This window comes from Sus scrofa, chromosome 14 (assembly GCF_000003025.6).
Source record: "Sus scrofa isolate TJ Tabasco breed Duroc chromosome 14, Sscrofa11.1, whole genome shotgun sequence".
In the NCBI taxonomy this organism is placed as follows: domain Eukaryota; kingdom Metazoa; phylum Chordata; class Mammalia; order Artiodactyla; family Suidae; genus Sus; species Sus scrofa.
In genome coordinates this window covers 11,497,698-11,517,113 of record NC_010456.5, presented here as the reverse complement: position 1 = coordinate 11,517,113, position 19,416 = coordinate 11,497,698, and the positions used below count along the sequence as shown (strand labels likewise).

Sequence of the window (19,416 nt, the reverse complement as noted above, 5' to 3'; positions counted from 1 at the left end):
ACTATAATTCTCTCTAAAGATAATCCTGTAAACCACTTGAAAGGCAAAAACTATCTCTATTCTAGAACAAGGGTTGGCAATCTTTTTCTGTAAGGAGCCAAAGTGTAAGTATTTTAGGCTCTCTACCACATAGTCTCTGCTGCTACCTTCTCAACTCTGCCTGTTTTTGTTCGGCCCTATAGAACAAAAACAGCCACAGACAATATGGAAATGAATGAGCATGGCTATGTGCCAATAGAGCTTTATTACGAAACCAGGTGATGGGCCACACTTGGCCCATGGGCTATCGTCTGCTAACTTCTCTGCTAGAACAGTGCTAATCAGCATTTAAAGTAGATTCAATTAAGAGACAAGTGAGGACTATTTTGCCAAATATATTAACCTGCACTAAGCCACATGTTCAATAACTGAGCTTATTTAAAAAACACTACACTTTATAGTCCAGGTATGAAAATGACCACTTGAACATAAGACTGACTTACTTAAGTTTCCCTTGTGAGACATTGGGTTAAGAATCCGACTGCAGTGTCTTGGTCACTCACTGCAAGGCACAGGTTCCATCTCTGACCCAGCACAGTGGATTAAAAGGATCCGACATTACCACAGCTGCAATGAAGGTTGCAGTTGTGGCTTGGATTCAGTTCCTGGCCAGGGAACTTCCACATGCCACAGGTGAGACCATAAAGTTAAAAAAAAAAAAAAAAAAAAAAAAAAAGGCTGACTTATCCAGCTTATGTAGGGCAACATACCAAATATAATGGAATTAAATAATTTCACTATCTATATCAAGGATATTTTAGAAAAGAAGCTAGCATTCTTTTTATTTTTTGCTTTTTAGGGTCACACCTGTGGCATATGGAAATTCCCAGGCTAGGGGTCGAATCAGAGCTGCAGCTATCAGCCTATGCAACAGCCACACCAATGACAGCTGAGCTGCATCTGCAACCTATAGTACAGCTCACGGCAATGCCATATCCTTAACCCACTGAGCAAGGCCAGGGCTCAAACCTGCATCCTCAAGGATATTAGTTGTTTTACTGCTGAGCCACCAGGGGAACTCCGATGGTAGCATTCTTGAGATTTCTCCCTACTAGTTTATTTTGATTATAAATTATGCCAATAATTTAAAAGACAAATACCATACCTGTTTGATGGGCTCTGCAATTAAACACCCAACTACTTTCTTTTCATCAGATATAAAGAGAAAAGTTTTAGTTTTGTTTGGATATCTGGGAACAACTTGCTGGAAGCCCAATTCATTATCGACAAGTTCTTGAACATCTTCTACCTAATGATGCCAAAAGAAAAAATACAATGGAAAATATACGTATTTACACACACAAAATTTATGATTACTACCATTTCACCCTCTGAATCTCTTTTCTAAATTTACACACTCTCCAAATTATTTCACTATGATGCATGTATTTGACACTTGGAAGCAGGGTTTTAAGAAACTATTTTAAAGATCACTTTCAGCAGAAAGAAATTCAGACTCTTGGGAGGGATAGGTGTAGGAAGACTTTCAGTTTCATTCATTGTTCCCTGGGACTAAACATTCAGCCCCAAAAATAAAGCCAACACCAACATAAGAATTAGACTCTGGAGCCATTAATTTCCCAACACTAAAAAGTTTAGCTTAGGAGTTTCTACTGTGGCTCAGTTGGTGACAAACCAAATGAGTATCCATGAGGACGTAGGTTTGATCCCTGGCCTTGCTCATCAGGTTAGGGATCCAGCGTTGCTTTGAGCTGTGGTGTAGGTCGCAGATGACGCTCGGATCCTGAGTTGCTGTGGCTGTGGCATAGGCTGGTAGCTGCAGCTCCCATTCAACCCCTAGGCTTGGAGCTTCCATGTGCCGGGGGTGTGGCCCTAAAAAGACATAAAAATAAAAATAAAAATAGAAAGTTTATCTTTCACAAATGGAAGATATAGGGAAAAGCTATAGAGCCTTATCTATTTTTTTAAGTCTCCACCTGATACGCCTTTATTTGTATTGTAATTGTCAGTTTAATTTTGTATGAACTATTATGAAAGTCATCCTTCCACCTGTACCAAAGTGGACTGATTATCCATAAGCAAAGGCGTTTTACACTTCAACATAAATTGATTTCTTGGTGGAGAATACGGAGATTAGGAGGAATACAAGAACTGAAAAACCAATGCTTCACACCTTTCTGATAGCATAACTTGGATCATGTGGCAGGACCAACACAATTTTCCCATCCCAAAACTCCGCTACGACACGTTCTTTCTTCCATCCCTGCCAAAGGAAAAAAAAAGTCACAGTGTAATTGCAAGAGGGAAAAAAACAAATAATGTGGTCTGGAAAGAACAAAAAGTTGAACTATCAATGATATAAAAAAGATAAAATCCAAATACAGGAATGTGGTAAGGGAAATAAAAGATGCCTAAAACAAAGTGCCTGTCAAGGGGCTGACAGCCTATTGAGAGAGATTATTATAAAATAACACGAAGTCAAATAAGAGCCCTTCATAGGAATACAGAGGAAAAAACAATGAATTATTAAGAGTGAGAAGGTGGGGGAAGATAAGCAGAGTTTTAATAAATTAGACTAAAAATATTATGAAGGTGCAAACCACAGCAATAAAAATAGGAAAAAAGGAGATGCATTTGAGTAGCTGGTGCAGTCACTAAGGCCAATAATAGGATGTGTCTGGTGTAGGAAGGTGCTTAATGAAGAGATTGAACCTTTCCTCTTAGAAAATGAAAAAGCCTGGAAAAGTTGCAGAAAAGAAACTAGAATGAGGAGAGGGGAAACTCCTTAAAGTCTTTGAGTTTTGTATCTTGACAGAACAGCTCTGCTCAGAAAGCTATAGGTAAGGATGCAGGGTTTTTACTCAACCCAGAACACACTTCTCTTATATTAGGACTGGAAGTTTGAAATGGTACTTTTGTTAGAAGTTAACTCTTAAATACCATCAGTCTCAAATAACACAGACAAGGAAACTGCAGATGATGAAACATTTTTGGATATATAGATCTTTCAGTATTTAAGCAAAAGAAATGTATCCTTTGAAGCAGTTTTAGGAGTTCCTGTCGTGGCACAGCAGAAACGAATCTAACTAGGAACCATGAGGTTTCAGGTTCGATCCCTGGCCTTGCTCAGTGGGTTAAGAATCCGGCATTTCTGCAAGCTGTGGTGCAGGTTGCAGATTCGGGCTCAGATCTGGCATTGCTGTGGCTGGCAGCTGTAGCTGATTCGACCCCTAGCCTGAGAACCTCCATGTGCTGTGGGTGCAGTCCTAAAAAGAAAAAAAAAAAAAAAGGCAATTTTATAGAAAAAAAAAACAAAAATGACTATTTGACCGTTTTTTTGTTTGTTTGTTTGTTTTAACTTACTGCATATTTGATTCCCTCCAGAAATCTGTGGTGATGCTGCATGTGCTGCAGTTCATCCTCAGGGCTGGAAGCAGTATAGATCATGCCACAAGACTTACACATGGTGGCTCCAAAATGTTTCTGACCTGCGTCCTATAGTTGGAAGAAAAGAAAAAGGCCATCTAAACACATCACACATAATGCCATATTTAGTTCATGTAATCATCCATTCAAGTTTGTCCTTATTTTTCTTTTATGCTGGTACAGGTAAAATGTTAAATGAAAGTCTAGTTACTGTATCTTCTCTCTCCCCACAAATCAAAACATAATGAGAAGAAAATTGCAATAAATTGATGAAAGACATGAAATTGCCTCTTTGAATGGACAGTGGGGAACAAAAAAACCAAAATTCTTTACCTAGACCCATAGTTCTAAGAAGGAATAAAATCAAATCATAAATATCATAGCTAAGATGAACAATGGAACTTCTTTATTAAGGTCTTTATGAGAGGCTGAAAAAAAGATTTATTTCAAGGAGGCAGGGCAAAAATTTCAAGACTTAAACGTTCATTATACAGTATTTTTTCCTTAAGTCATTAGGAGTGTTAAAATTCTTTGCCCCAAGAATTGATAAAAATAAACACAATACATAATGAAAGTTCAGGAAAAGCACAGATATATTCATAAAGATAGAGAATTCAGGGATATTACTCAATGTTAAAGTTTATTAATTGCCAATCTATATCATAAGGCATTGCTTCACGCTACTGAAAATACCAGATTCTGAATTGTTTATATCAGCTTTGGCAAACTTCCTGCCAAAGGCCAGATAGTAAACATTGTAGGCTTTGAAGGCCACACATGATTTTTTCACATGTTCTTCTTTTGTCCCAAACCTTAAAAAATGTAAAAGCCTAGTCTAGGTCATTGGCCATGGCTCAGATTTGGCTCATAGCTATAGTTTGCTGAACCCAGGTCTAACGCAATGTAGCTATTCTCATTAAGTCTTTTATTAATCAACAATAATTTTCCGTATTTGGAGACAAGACATTCATCAGCATTCTACTAAATTACTAGTATTGCCCAACACCATCAGTTCAAAAATGTATTTGATTATCTTTAAGTGTTGCCACTACAGCAAAGTTAGCACTCACAAACTTAGAATATCTACAACTCCCAGTAACCATGCTAAGACAACACGGCAGACTTTAGGTTCCACATGTGAAAGCCATGTGGAGAAGGAGCTTTGTTTTAAATTTATTCACAATGGGAGTCTCCGTCATGGCTCAGCGGAAATGAATCTGACTATGATCCATGAGGATACAGGTTCTATCCCTGGCCTTGCTCAGTGGGTTAAGGATCTGGTGTTGACGTGAGCTATGGCGTAGGTTGCAGACTTGGCTCAGATCCAGCATTGCTGTGGCTGTGGCGTAGGCCAGCAGCTACAGCTCTGATTTGACCCCTAGCCTGGGAAACTCCATATGCTGTGGGTGCAGCCCTAAAAAGACAAATAAATAAATAAATAAATAAATTTACTCACAATGATGAGCTGGTCTTTTGTGTATTTATTTAAATCTCTGGTATTAGTACTTTTCTGTATATTGACTTGTTTTAAGAAGTTAGTAGATATGATGGATCCCACAGAAGACTGTTCTTCAACTAGAGATCTTGAAATAGAAAGTTGGTAAGTATTGCTTAATATTTTAAAATGTCTGAGCAAAAAACAAAAAAGTTTGAGGAATTATAATGAAAACATATGTATATAACACTTGCAGAGGCATTTGCAATTTTTAGTGCTTTCTGTTGATAGATGCACATAGGCAATATTTCCTAAGTTGATATACCCTTAAAAATTAATCTCTTCTTGCTTTATCAAGTCTTAAGACAATATTTACCCATGTAGGCTCAAAGAAACTCCAGAGATACCATAGCAAATAAGGAGATTCTAATACTGAATCTCATAGGCCCACAGGAAGTCAGCCACCAGCATATTATGATCCAGCAGCTTTTTACTGGGGCAGTGAGTAAGGCTAGTACACTTGCTTGTCCTCATGCCTCACCCTACTATTCTCAAATTCTCAGGAAAAAAAATATGTTGACCTTTCCCCATTAGGAGAGAAGGCTGAGGCTGGATTATTGCAAACTGGAGCCCCTCAGGCCAAATCCAGCTAGCAGATATGTTTTGCTTGGCTCTCACAGTGTTTAAAACTTTGGATTAGCTACCAATATCTTAAAATCTAGAGACTTCACTTAAAAATGTGTATTTCCTGCTGTACAGTGGGAAAATAAAAAAAAAAATGTGTATTTCCAATATTGCAAGAGACACTATAAGATCACTAGACATCTGTTTCTTAAAAGAATCTCCTAGCTACACAGCACATGCTCTTTTAGATGGGGCATGCTTCTTCAATTGGCTCCAGTCTCCACCCAGCCTGGCTGGCTCTATAAGGACTGAGTTTTTTACCCTTGTCTTGTAATGAAAGGATCTTTTTCCAAGGACCAAAGAAAGAAATATCTAGAAAGTAGAGGCAAGGGGAAAAAAGACCAAAGCAAGAGATTCAGATAGAAACTGATGTAGACAAATGAAAAAACACTGGGGGAAAAACCCAGCTAATGCTTTTGCTAACCCAAGCTGTCTTGTTATCATCTGACTAGAAATGGCTTTCAAACTGGTCTGACAAACCTGTGGTAAGAAACATATTTCACATCATGACCAATATGGACATACATATATAACTAAAAAAAATAAATAAAAGATTCACTAAGTACACTTACTATGTGAGAGATGCATTATTCCGTTAAAAAAATAAAGCTGGATGGGACAGACTACTAGAGCTTTTAAAGTGATGTGACAGACTACTAGAGCCTGTAATATAAAAACCACTTGTCTAGGTTGCTAACCTCCCACCCCTTAAGCAACCTTTGCTAAGTATAACTCAGTTCTTCCCATTCCTGCATGATCACAATCTCTTTACTTCTAGCAATTTTATCATTTTAATACATGTTTTGTTTAAATGTCTATTCTCCTTGAACCTTCCTTGATAGCAGGACCATATGTTACTAGCTTTCACACCTCTAAAATTCAGTGTAGTTCAATACCACATAGTATTCTATAAATGTTTGCCGAATGTGAGACTATGAACCTGGAGAATCTATCATCTACCTAAAGTAAAAGTCACAGATTAAGCCATAAGAATTGATGATATCTGACTTTTTGGGTCCTACATAAAGAGCAAATTTCAAATGATTCAACCAGTAGTCTAATATGTCCTTAGGCTAGGCTGAATTGGTTTATACACTGTCATTAGCTAACTGTGGTAGGTTTCAATCCTCAACCGACAGTCATGAAAGAAGACAAACGAGAAAAGGGAAAAGTGGGAAAAAAAAAAAAAAAAACTAGGAATATGGCCTCTGAAGGGAAAAGTTACCACCCATCTCCAATGCAATTTAAGGAGAGGTATCCTAAAAGAATAACTTAGCTAGAAGTTCCTTGCTCAATCCCTTTAGTTACTTATCATCAAACAGGGAGAGAAACAAATCTGCTTAGCAAGATGTTGAGACTGCAAGAAACTTCTCTTTCAGAGCTTTCCCACTTATGGTCACATGCACCTATGCCTCCCCTACTCCCAGTTTTAGTTTGGACCAGAATAGCAGCAGCTTCAGCTGTGATTTGTAACAGCATTAAGCTAATGCATGTTACTTACTCTCTGGCCAGAGTTTCTCATCTATAAAATGGGATAATAATTGTATCTACACCATGAGGTTGTAAAATGCCCATTAAACATTAACTATCATCTATGTATTAATACCCAGGGGAGCCAATATAGCCTAATGGACTTTGATTCAAATATGGGCTTTAGTCCTGGCTCTGCCACCTAATAGCTATTATTTCAGTTTCCTCAGCTGAAAATGGTGATAATAGTCTCATCCTTCTAGGTTGTTGTAAGGATAAATGAAATAATGGACATAAACTAATTATTATGGGCCAAGTACTAAATAGAAATGTAGCAATTATCATTCAAGCCCATAAAGGTCTTTTCCCCCTCTCTCGATTCTTGAGTTCTTATGAAGTTTCTAGAAGGGTGTGATTTCATCTCTTCTTTGTGGAAGGAAAAAAATGCTCTCCAAATTAAATACTCTAAGTAAGGAAAAATGGACTCAGTAGACTCATAATTAAATAAAACTTGAACATTAAAATAACAGCAATCCCTACCTTTTTGTATTCACTGAAGACACATTGAAGATGGGATAGACAATGGACTCAGGAGAAACTAAAAGGGAAAAAAAATAACAGTTGGTATCACAGAATAAACTTAAAACTTTAAAGCATAAGACTAAAAGGGTAATAAGACCAAAATACTTACATTACTTGATTTCAAGACTTAACAGTAATCAAGACAATATGGTATTGGCAAAAGGACAAATAGGTCGATGGAACAAAATAGCCTAGAAACATACCCAAATATAGTCAACTGATTTCTGACACAGAAGCATAAATTAATTCAATGGAGAAAGGATAGTTGTCAAATGGTGCTGAAACTGGATATTCATAAGCAAAAAAAAAAAAAAAAAAAAAGGACAACACTCTCACATAGAAATTAACTCAAAATGGATCACAGATCTAAAGGCACAATGTAAACTATACGACTTATAGAAGAAAAAACTCCACATGAGAATGTAAACTGGTACAGCCACTATGGAGAACAGTTTGGAGATACCTTAGAAATCTATACATAGAACTTCCACATGACCCCGCAATCCCACTCTTGGGCATCTATCCGGACAAAACTACTTAAAAGAGACACGTGCACCCACATGTTCATTGCAGCACTATTCACAATAGCCAAGACATGGAAACAACCCAAAAGTCCATTGACAGATGATTGGATTCGGAAGATGTGGTATATATACACAATGGAATACTACTCAGCCATAAAAAAGAATGACATAATGCCATTTGCAGCAACATGGATGGAGCTAGAGAATCTCATAATGAGTGAAATGAGCCAGAAAGACAAAAACAAATACCATATGATATCACTTATAACTGGAATCTAATATCCAGCACAGATGAACATCTCCTCAGAAAAGAAAATCATGGACTTGGAGAAGAGACTTGTGGCTGCCTGATGGGAGGGGGAGGGAGTGGGAGGGATCGGGAGCTTGGGCTTATCAGACACAACTTAGAATAGATTTACAAGGAGATCCTGCTGAATAGCATTGAGAACTTTGTCTAGATACTCAGGTTGCAACAGAAGAAAGGCTGGGGGAAAAATGTAATGTATACATGTAAGGATAACCTGACCCCTTTGCTGTACAGTGGGAAAATAAAAAAAAAAAAAAAAGAAAAGAAAAAACTCCATATGAACTTGGGTTTGGTAGTAAGTTTTTACATACAAGATCAAAAGCACAACACATGGAAGAAAAATTAAGTTGGACTTCATCAAATTTCAATTTTGTGCTCTACAAAAACTGTCAAGATAACAAAAAGACAAGCCACAGACTAGGGACTAAATATTTTCAATCATATTTCTGATCAAAACTTCATACCCAGAATATAAAAGGAACTGTTAAAACTCAATTATAAGAAAACAAACAATCCAATTAAAAATGGGCAAAAGATCTGAATAGAGCTTTTACCAAAGACATACAGACAGCAAATAAACACATGAAAAGATGCCCAGCATCATGTCATGAGAAAAATGCAAATTAAAAGAACGAGATATTGCTATGTAACTATAAGAATGCCTAACATCGAAAAAACTGATAAAAACAAGGCTAGAGAGAACAAAGGCAAAATAACAGCACTCGCATTCACTGAAAGTGTGAATGCAAAATGGCAGTTGCTGGGACATTTTGATAGTTCTTTTTATAAAGTTAAACAGAGATTTGCCACACTACCCAGCAATCATGCTTCTAGGTGTTCACCCAAGTGTTTTGCAATCTTACCTCCAATAAAAACATGTATACAAATGCTTATAGCAACTTTATTCATAATTGCTAAAACTGGAAAGCAATCAACATGTCCTTTAAAGGTGGAATGGATAAACAGACTATGTATGGTACATCCACAGTTCAGGGGAAAAAAAAAAAAAAAACTGCTAATAAACGCAATAACATAGATGAATCTAGGATGTGGCATTGTCACTGCAGCAGCCAAAGAAGCAAACAACCCCCCCTCATCACCAAAACACAGATAAATCTTAAATGCATTTCACTAAGTGAAAGAGGCCAGACCCAAAAGGTCACCTATTGCACAACTGTATTTGTGTGACCTTTTTACCAAAAAAAGGCAAATCCATGGAGATAAAAAACTAATGGTTGCCAGGGGGTGAGGAAGGATGGAATAGCTAACTATAAAAGGTACATAAAAGAGAAACTCAGCGTGAGAGAATTGTTCTGTGAGGTACTGGAGGGGTTGATTCACAGCTCCATGCACTTGACAAGACCCATGGAACTGTCATAACAAAGAATAAAATTAAATGCATATCAAAAAAGAAAAAGAAAAAAAAAAACAAAACACCAATCATGGTGTTGCAGGATCCCAACATGGGAATGCAGACTGGGACAAATGAAGCTAACTGTATTAGAACTGTATGGATAAATGCATTGAAGGAGGTAGAAGAATGGAAAGATGACTTAAGTAACTAAAAAAATGGCGTTTTGGAGTTCCCACTGTGGCTCAGTGGTAACAAACCTGACTAGTGTCCATGATGATATGTGGGCTCAATCCCAGGCCTCACTTAGTAGGTTAAGTACATGGCGTTGCCAGGACCTGTGGTATAGGTCGAAGATGCAGCTCGGATCCAGCGTTGCTATGGCTGTGGCAGCTACAACTGATTAGACCTCTGGCCTGGGAACTTCCATAGGCTGTGGGTATGGCGCTAAAAAAAAAAAAAAATGAATGAAAAAAGAAAAAATGGCATTTTGACTAGAAATTAAAAGGCTAAAGACAAAGGACTGTACTTAAATATTACACCTGGTGAATTTGTTTCTTATAAGAGTATGAATTAATTCTGAAACGTTTTGCAGGTACATTGGGACTGAACTTACTGTGTGGGTAGGGGTTGTTAGGAACCAGGTTTCTCACTGAGAGAAGTTACAGATTTAAAAAAGGGACAGATCCTGTGGTACTTGATTAGAGTCAGACATATCAAGTATGAACTTATGTGTATTTGCCATAAGTACAGATGGAGAGATACACAAACAAGTGTAGGTATGTATATAAACATGGATTAGGCTATATAGATGTATGTTTTCTAGCTCTGTCTGCTGAGAGGATTAGGAACAATGACAATCCAGTAACAATAAGCACACCAAGTCTAGAACTTGGTTTCTAAATAACATCCCCCAATAGAAGAAACCAAGGTTCCTTGGATAACTGGCTGAGTCTAGAACTGGGACAGGGAAAATGCAAGATGAGCCTGGAGCATCTTGTAATGCCAGAAAATAGTAAGGGCTCAAAAAACAAAAGAATGGGACATGTCAAAACAACTGACCTGAAAAGATCTCCCAGTGGTCAGAGCTGGAACAATATTAGCAAGAGAATAAACAATGGAGTATTCGATTTTAATCCCAAATATAAAATATTCATGAATGCATACTGATGAGTATCCAGGAGTCCAATTTAATTAAAGACTGAATAAATAAATGGAAGAAAAGAGAAGAATTCCAAAAAATATATATAAGTATTTCCCCCTCTAGGAAATGGAGCTAAATCCCCAACACTCCCTAAAAAGGTGGGCTAGACTTAATGACTTACTTCTGAAGAACAAAGTATGGGAAAGAAAAAAGAGTAATTTTCACAGTGGAGAAATTGGGTAAACCTACCCTTAATCGTGTTAGAGCATGATATCTGTAATATCATGTGGACATTAGCACCCAATATGATATGGTAAGAAGGGCTGTTCACCTCAGTGGTATTCTTCCCTCAAACCAATAACCCCAGTCTAATGATGAGAAAAACATCAGACAAGCCTAGGTTCAGGAACATTCTATAAGATAGCTGGCCAGTACTCCTTAAGAATGTCAAGGTCATGAAAAACATAGAAACAAAGAAAAGACTGAGAAAACATCACAGACCAGAGGAGACTAGGGAGACACAACAACTGAATGCAATGTGATTCCCAGACTGGATCCTAGGACAGAAAGGGAACATTAATGGAAAAATTGGTCAACTCCAAATATAGTGCTTAGTTAACAGTAATACTAATTACCAGTTTCTTAGTTTTGACAAAGATACCGTGGTAATAAAAGATGGTAACAATAGAGGAAATAGGGTAATACAGAAACTCTCTATACTCTCATTATGACTTTTCTGTAAATCTAAAATTACTACAAAATAGAGATTATAAAAAGACAAAAATTACAATAGTAATTTATTAGAGAAAAACAGTACATTGAAAGGTTATTTAGCAAAAAGCAAAATGTAATTGTGCAGCTGAAAAACAATAGAGCTCATTCTCTAGAAACAAGGCCAAGACAGTTGAGAATCTGATCTGCTATGGATAAGTTACTTAAACTAAGTCTGTTTCCTCATCTACAAAATGGGCATACAAACCTATTTCCTTGGGTTGCTATAAGAACTAAATGATAAATTAGTTATTAAGAATAAGCTTTTGTCATTTGTTTACTACCTTTATGAATTTTGCCATAGTCTGGTACCATCTTGTATTATTTTTTATTCGCTAAATATTTTTCCTTAAATGGACTTAGACAATGTACTAAAACAGGTTTATTTATTTTTTGATAGGCAAGAAAAAGATTTACTAAGATAAGGAGCTTGAGAGATGCAAGCAGGCAGGCAAGAAAGCTCTGCCAAAACAGATTTATTTTTAAAGAAAAATTTTTAACTATTGTAAATGGAAACTACTATTTTTCTGTTACATGTTGTATCATATCAGGGATAGCACAACCCATGGAAAATATAAGGGATACTAAATACTTAGCACTTCCTGTATATATTCAGTACCTGGCAAATACTGATTATTAGCAATACATCTTACAATAATCATTACAAATAATCATTCTCTATATACTTATCTCAATAGATTCTCTTCAGGGCTATTATTCTTTTACTGTTCTTAAGGTCTAATGCTTTCAGGTTTTTTTTTTTTTTTTTTTTTTTTGTATTCTTCCTGTGAGCTACAGTTTTTCACTACAGTCAGCATGTCTACTCCTAGAATTTTAATTTATTTCCAAATTTATAGATATAACCAACAAGGTAAAGTTACCAAGAATCTGGCTGGTAAGCAGAATGTTAATTAACTTCTTTACATATTTACAGTTGAGTAAATATTGTTTAAATGAACAAATGACACCATAAGTTAATAGTAGGATTTCAGGACTAAGAGAAATTGAAAAATTTAGACAAACCTCTTACTTTAGAGATCTCTTCCTTAGATCACACAGTTAATGAGTGGTAGACCTAGACAAAATCCCAAAGTTCCTGATGTCCAATTTAGTGTCCTTTCACGGCTTGGTAAATTCTGCTTACAACTGGGCTTTGATCAAAAATGCATGACATAGGAGTTCCCGTCGTGGCCAGTGGTTAACGAATCCAACTAGGAACCATGAGGTTGTGGGTTCGACCCCTGGCCTTGCTCAGTGGGTTAAGGATCTGGCGTTGCCATGAGCTGTGGTGTAGGTCGCAGACGCGGCTCGGATCCTGAGTTGCTGTGGCTCTGGCGTAGGCTGGTGGCTACGGCTCCGATTAAACCCCTAGCCTGGGAACCTCCATATGCCGCGGGAGCGGCCCTAGAAAAGACAAAAAAAAAAAATACATGACATAAATTGTTTTTACTCCTTCCTGTTATTGGGCTGAAAGGTAGGGAGTGTATGTATGATGAGAACACTCGGCTCTCAGGAGCTAAGACAACTCATAGACCAATTAAGCATCTGTATTGTCTTAAGTTCTAGCCTAAGGGCTCCCTGATTCCTTTTTCTCAAATGCATTGCATTGCTTACCATGGAAAACAGTGTTACAGAGATAAACACAAAAATACAAAGTCACAGATACTGAATATTAACAAGACCCAAACGATTACTGTACATAATTTCATAGGCACATGTAATGAAGCATTATATAAGCAAATAAACTCATTTTAAGGAGAAAAGTTTTACTTACCTGCCTTGTTCTCTCTGAAAGAATCCTCTGAAGAAAACTCTTATTTTCATCAGTTTTACATCCCCTTGAAGAAATGACTCTACCTGATGAATCCTGAAAATAATGAATTAAATAAAATTAAGGAAACCTATAATTCTTAATCATTTTCTATCTAGTGAATGAATCCCAATAAATCTGCTTCTAAAACATACTTTATTATGAAGTACAGTTCATAACATGAGAGTGTGCATATTAAGTCTGTAATTTGTCATCCGGTCAAAAATGTATTATTTCCTGATAAAGATGACAGAATGAGATTAAAGAATATCCCTACTATAAAAATGAATTGAACAAAAAAATCAGTAAAGGAGTTCCCGTTGTGGCTCAGTGGGTTACAAACCCAACTAGTATCCATGAGGATGCGGGCTGGATCCCTGGTCTCATTCAGTGGGTAAAAGATCTGGTGTTGCCGTGAGCTAAGCTGTAGGTTGCAAATGAAGCTCAGGATTTGTCCTTGCTCTGGATGTGGTGTAGGTCGGCAGCTACAGCTCTGATTCAACCCCAAGCCTGGGAACTTCCATACGCCTTGGGTGTGACTCTAAAAAGACCAAAAAAAAAAAAAAAAAGATTAATGGCAAAAATTTCCCCAGTAGCCAAGGAAAGAAGAAGATCATTCTAGAATAGCTGAAGAAGTTTCTTTTTTCTTTTTTTTTTTTTTTTGTCTTTTTGCTATTTCTTGGGCCGCTCCCGCGGCATATGGAGGTTCCCAGGCTAGGGGTTGAATCGGAGCTGTAGCCACCGGCCTACGCCAGAGCCACAGCAACGCGGGATCCGAGCCGCGTCTGCAACCTACACCACAGCTCACGGCAACGCCGGATCCTTAACCCACTGAGCAAGGGCAGGGACCGAACCCGAAACCTCATGGTTCCTAGTCGGATTCGTTAACCACTGCGCCACGACGGGAACTCCCTGAAGAAGTTTCTAACTCTTTTCTTTTCAGGCAGTAGCAGGGAGGTGGGATCAACAGAGAAGAAAAAATCCTGAGATTTCACTAACTCAGCAGGTTGAGGATCCTGGAATGTCACTCAGGTCGATGCTGTGGCATGAGTTTGCTCCCTGGCCTGGTAACTTTCACATGCAAAAAAGAGAAAAAAAAGAAAAAAAAAAAAAAAAAAAAAAGGTGAGCGCAGGACTATGTAAGACCATAACATCTCAAAAGAGGTGGGACAACCCATCAGTTTGCCATTTCTCTAGACTCCATAATAAACTAGGAAAAGGTTATGCATCCTCTAATGTAAACAGGATTCACCCTTAGCTAGCAGAAATGAATGCCAGTGTGGGTATTTAACAAAGTCTTAGGAAAAAAACAGCCCAGTTCCACAACTTTAAGATGCACCAATGGCTCACTTCTCAGAATACTGAAAACGAAGACAGACCCCAATAACTAGCCCCTTAAAAAGAAGCTCACAAAAGAAAGTCAGAAGAATGCTGTGGAGAAATCATGTCTTTGTAACAAGACTGTATCTTCATCACCAAACAGATATGGAGAATACTAATCAGGAGACGAAATGGGTGGATATGCAGGACTCCCGCCAACGTTTTCCTAGAGATTTTAGTTTGAGTTGTGCCCCAAATTTTTACGAGGTATATTTATACATAGTGAGTGCACAGATATATAGATTGATGAATTCTGATAAACTTTTATGCCATGTAACCAAAAACCCTATCAAGACATAGGGTTTTTTTTTGGGGGGGGGTTGTCAAAAACAGTATGAAGAATTAGTAGAATTAGACTGTCATGGCTCAGGCAGCAAGAACATGTTCCATTTAACAATATACTTGGCAATACTAGATAGACAGGAAAAAACATACAGTGGGGACTGCAAATGCAAATGCTTGTAAGAGCAGCCTTAAGTAAAATTTGCAGCAAAACTGGACAGATCTACATATCTATCCATAAGTTGATTTAGTGGAAGGATATGGTGAGGCCATAACTGTCAAACAGTAGCCAGACATTCTGTTCTGAAAGAGTACTGCCATGTAGGAATGTGGGCTTTGCTTTGCCAGACCTCAATTTTTCATGAAATACCAAAAATCTCTTCTCTTACTTTTTAAAAAAATGCTGGCTCTAAATATTCTGTAGGCCAAGCAAAACATCCATGGGCTAGATTTGGTCCACTGGCCACCAATTTTAATCTTTGCCATTGAAATCTGAAATTTAGATGACTATAAGAGGTATGAACCGGGGTTGAATTTGAGAGGAGGCAATGAGGAAAATTAAGAGGAGGTAGGTAAGGAGGGAAATGACTACGGAGAGAGTTCAAATTGCTCAATATATGAGCCCCAGAATGTACTGGGCACTGTGTGAAAGCCTCTAGCTGTAAGGGTTGTGATGAATATAATAATTAAGTCACTACAGATATGGAAGTCACCAAACTGGGAGATAGCCTTTCTTAATATCTATTCCTTCAGCTGCTTTCTGCACCTAGCTTCATGAAGAAAAAAGCCTTTCACTCCATACTGATAGGAGATCAACAATAGAAGTATAGACCTGCATTGTTTATTATGGTAGCCACCAGCCACAACCAGCTAATGAAAGTTTGCAGCATGGCTAGACCCAATTGATATATGCTGCAATTGAAAATAAATATGGATTTCAATGACATAGTACCAAAAAAAAGTAAAATATCTCAATAACTTTATACTGATTACATCGAAATAACATTTAAGATAAATTGGGTTCAACTTTATTTTTAAACTTTTTAAATGTGGCCACTAGAAGATTTTAAATTACATGTGGTTGCTATTTCATTTCTGTCAGGTTCTAGGTTATGTTAAATATAGCAAGATCAAAAAAAGAACAGAATGACACTCATGAAAACATACCAGGTAAAATAAATAAAAACCCAACTGTATATTCACAGTGATCATCTTCAAGTATTGGGATTATACAAGATACATATTTTTTATATTCTTTGTATTCTCTCAATTTTCTAGAATAAGATAGTACTTTAAATGAGCTGAAACAAACAAAAAACCATATGCTCATTCTCTGGAAATCTATTATCTAAATTTTAGTATTTCTACTTTCTAAAAACACTGGCTACCAAATAAAACTTAAACTTCTCTGGACTTTAGTCATGAAGGAACGTAACGAAATGTAAATCTTACTGCCAAGAAAATGTTGGTATGCCTCTTAACCCAAAAAAGAAGGAAAGTCCCACTTTCCACCCTCCTCTAAATCGTTTGTAGTGGGTGATACTATTTGGCTTGATAAAAGCAGTCCTCCAAGACTGCAAAGAAAACAAAATTTTATTCAAAGTTTTTTATATATATGTCATGTATACTGAGGGTTTCTTATATAGCCAATTTAGTTTTAAAAGTGATATATTTAGTTTACCTTTATTAGTTTCTCTTCATTTTTCTTTCTTTCACACAGCAGCTCAATGTTCAGCTCTTTTTTTACTAACAACCTCTTTGACACCTGCCTTGTCTTAGAACTCCTCTCACCGACAGTCTCTTCATCAGACTCATTAAATTCTGATTTATTCTTTTGGGTGAGTCCCAGTGATGGCTTATCTTCCAGGGATAATTTCCTCAGAGAAGGTTTTTTCCTACTAACAAAAAAAGCTGCTCCACCCTGGAGGGTAACTTGTGGTTTGACCTTTTGGCTTAGAACCCGAGGAGCAGTCAGATTATTCTCAGCTGAGTAACAATTATTCTCTTTCTCCACAATTGGCCTGTAAACCACTCGATCTTGCTTAGAACTTTTAGAATTCTTTGACACAGGCTTGATACACTTATAACTTGGTTGATGCTTAGCAGTTAAACTCTTCTGTGGTTTTTTGTTCATCTTCTTGGAGCAGACTGGTTTTCGCTGCGTTTTTGGTGTCACACTGGGATATGATTTATCTTCATTATTGGTTTTTAACCAAATGGATCTATTCTCTTTTATCACTTTTCTCTCCAAAGGGTTGAGGTACCACTTATCTTTCTTGTAAAAGGATACAGTAGATACGGCAGACTTAAACGGTGAACCTTGATTTGCAGGTGGCAATCTATTTTTAGTCATTTTGAGTGGACTTGAAATGAAATGGCCTTGTTGAGAGCAATGAATTTTTTTCTCATTTTTATCACTGCTTTGGCAAATATGTTTTTTATTAGGGGATGGAAATATATTTTCAGTTAAGTCCAAAATTAATTTCTCTGATGGAATGTCTGACAATAGGCTATAAAAAGAAACAGTCCATTGGTAAGTATAATTATTTTGCTTCAATTATTATCAGTTTACTGCTAATAATGCTACCTGTAAGGCATATTAAAATACATCCTATCAAATATCCATCCATATACATTATTAGTTTAATAGGATTATCAAATTCTATCTTTATCAAAGTATTTGAAATTTTTCAAAACTAAGATTCCCAATGTTTGTGAAAACAAACACTATTTACAAAGAAGCTTTGAGGAGTTCTCCATGTGACGCAGTGGGTTAAGAATCCGAATGCAGTGCCTCAGGTTGCGGCCAAGGTGCAGGTTGGATCCCCAGCCTGGTTCAGTGGGTTAAAAGGATTCAGTGTTGCCACAGCTGTGGCTCAGATTCAGTCTCTGGTCAGGGAACTTCCCAATGCTGGGGGTGCAGCCATAAACAAAAAAACAAACAAAAGAAGCTTTGAGATATACATATGTGTGTGTGCTTATATGTGTTTTAAAACCTATTTCTTGGAGTTCCCTTTGTGGCTCAGTGGTTAACGAATCCAACTAAGAACCATGAGGTTGCGGGTTCAATCCCTGGCCTTACTCAGTGGGTTAAGGATCTGGTGTTGCCGTGAGCTGTGGGGTGGGTTGCAGATGCGGCTCGGATCTGGCATTGCTGTGGCTCTGGTGTAGGCCGGCAGCAACAGCTCTGATTAGACCCCTAGCCTGGGAACCTCCATATGCCGCGGGAGTGGCCCTGGAAAAGACCAAAAAAATAAATAAAACCTATTTCTTGTTCCCTAAAATGACTGATTTTACATAGCACCCTTACCATCTAGGGTGTGTTCTGTGATTTATATCTCTGGTATGCCATACATAGAGTTTACAGCTTTCTAAGATTGCCTATAGATGGGCATCTACTATATGCAAAACCCTACATTAAATATTACATAATAGAGCAGAAAGGAGAATGTAATAAAGATTTGACACACATTTGCAAGTCACAGAAAACAGTCCATTCTCTGATTCCCTCCAAAGGCACTAAACAATGAATTATGAAAACTTACATTATTACCAGACTAGAATTAGAATATAAAGTATTACCGTAGCCACAAAGAGTAGGTGAATGGAAGAATGGAAACATTTAGATAGGAGAAGATAAACACAAGAGGATGGAGTTTTCTTTTTTCTTAAGAGTTTCTACCCATAGAATGAGACTCACTTGTCGGAGTTCAAAGACTGCTGCTTCCTTTTCCTTGGAGTTAAGGCTGACATCTTAATTGAAATCCTAAAAGCAAAAGGACAGTAGCCAAATTCATTCAATGTGTATTTTAAAAAATCACTATATCAGGAGTTCCAGTATGGTGCATAGGGTTAAGGATCTGGCGGTTGCCCCAGCTGTGGCTCAGATTTGATCCCTAGCCAAGGAAATTCCATATGTTGCAGGTGTGGGGGGAAAAGAAAAATCAGTATATCCAAGTTATAAATCTTGGAATTCCCTTCATGGCTCAGTGGTTAATGAATCCGACTAGGAACCATGAGGTTGCAGGTTCAATCCCTGGCCTTGCTCAGTAGTTTAAGGATCCAGCGTTGCTGTGAGCTGTGGTGTAGGTTGCAGAGGCAGCTCGGATCCCGAGTTGCTGTGGCTGTGGCCAGCCGCTGTAGCTCCGATTAGACCCCTAGCCTGGGAACCTCCACATGCCGTGGTGCAGCCCTAGAAAAGACAGAAAGAAAATAAATAAATCTTAAAAAGTTCTCAGATAAGTGATGGT

At 37.5% G+C, this 19,416-nt stretch overlaps 1 protein-coding gene across 1 annotated transcript in view; it reads right to left on the bottom strand.

The window, feature by feature from the left end:
- Positions 1-19,416, bottom strand: part of ESCO2 (establishment of sister chromatid cohesion N-acetyltransferase 2) — a 37,602-nt gene that overhangs the window by 15,785 nt on the left and 2,401 nt on the right. Inside the window, 9 exon segments of the mRNA XM_021074432.1 lie at positions 1,145-1,288; positions 2,174-2,263; positions 3,364-3,495; positions 4,883-5,009; positions 7,556-7,613; positions 13,469-13,507; positions 13,510-13,561; positions 16,848-17,676; positions 18,867-18,932. Coding sequence (XP_020930091.1) covers positions 1,145-1,288; positions 2,174-2,263; positions 3,364-3,495; positions 4,883-5,009; positions 7,556-7,613; positions 13,469-13,507; positions 13,510-13,561; positions 16,848-17,676; positions 18,867-18,919 — 1,524 coding nt within the window. The 5' untranslated portion in view covers positions 18,920-18,932.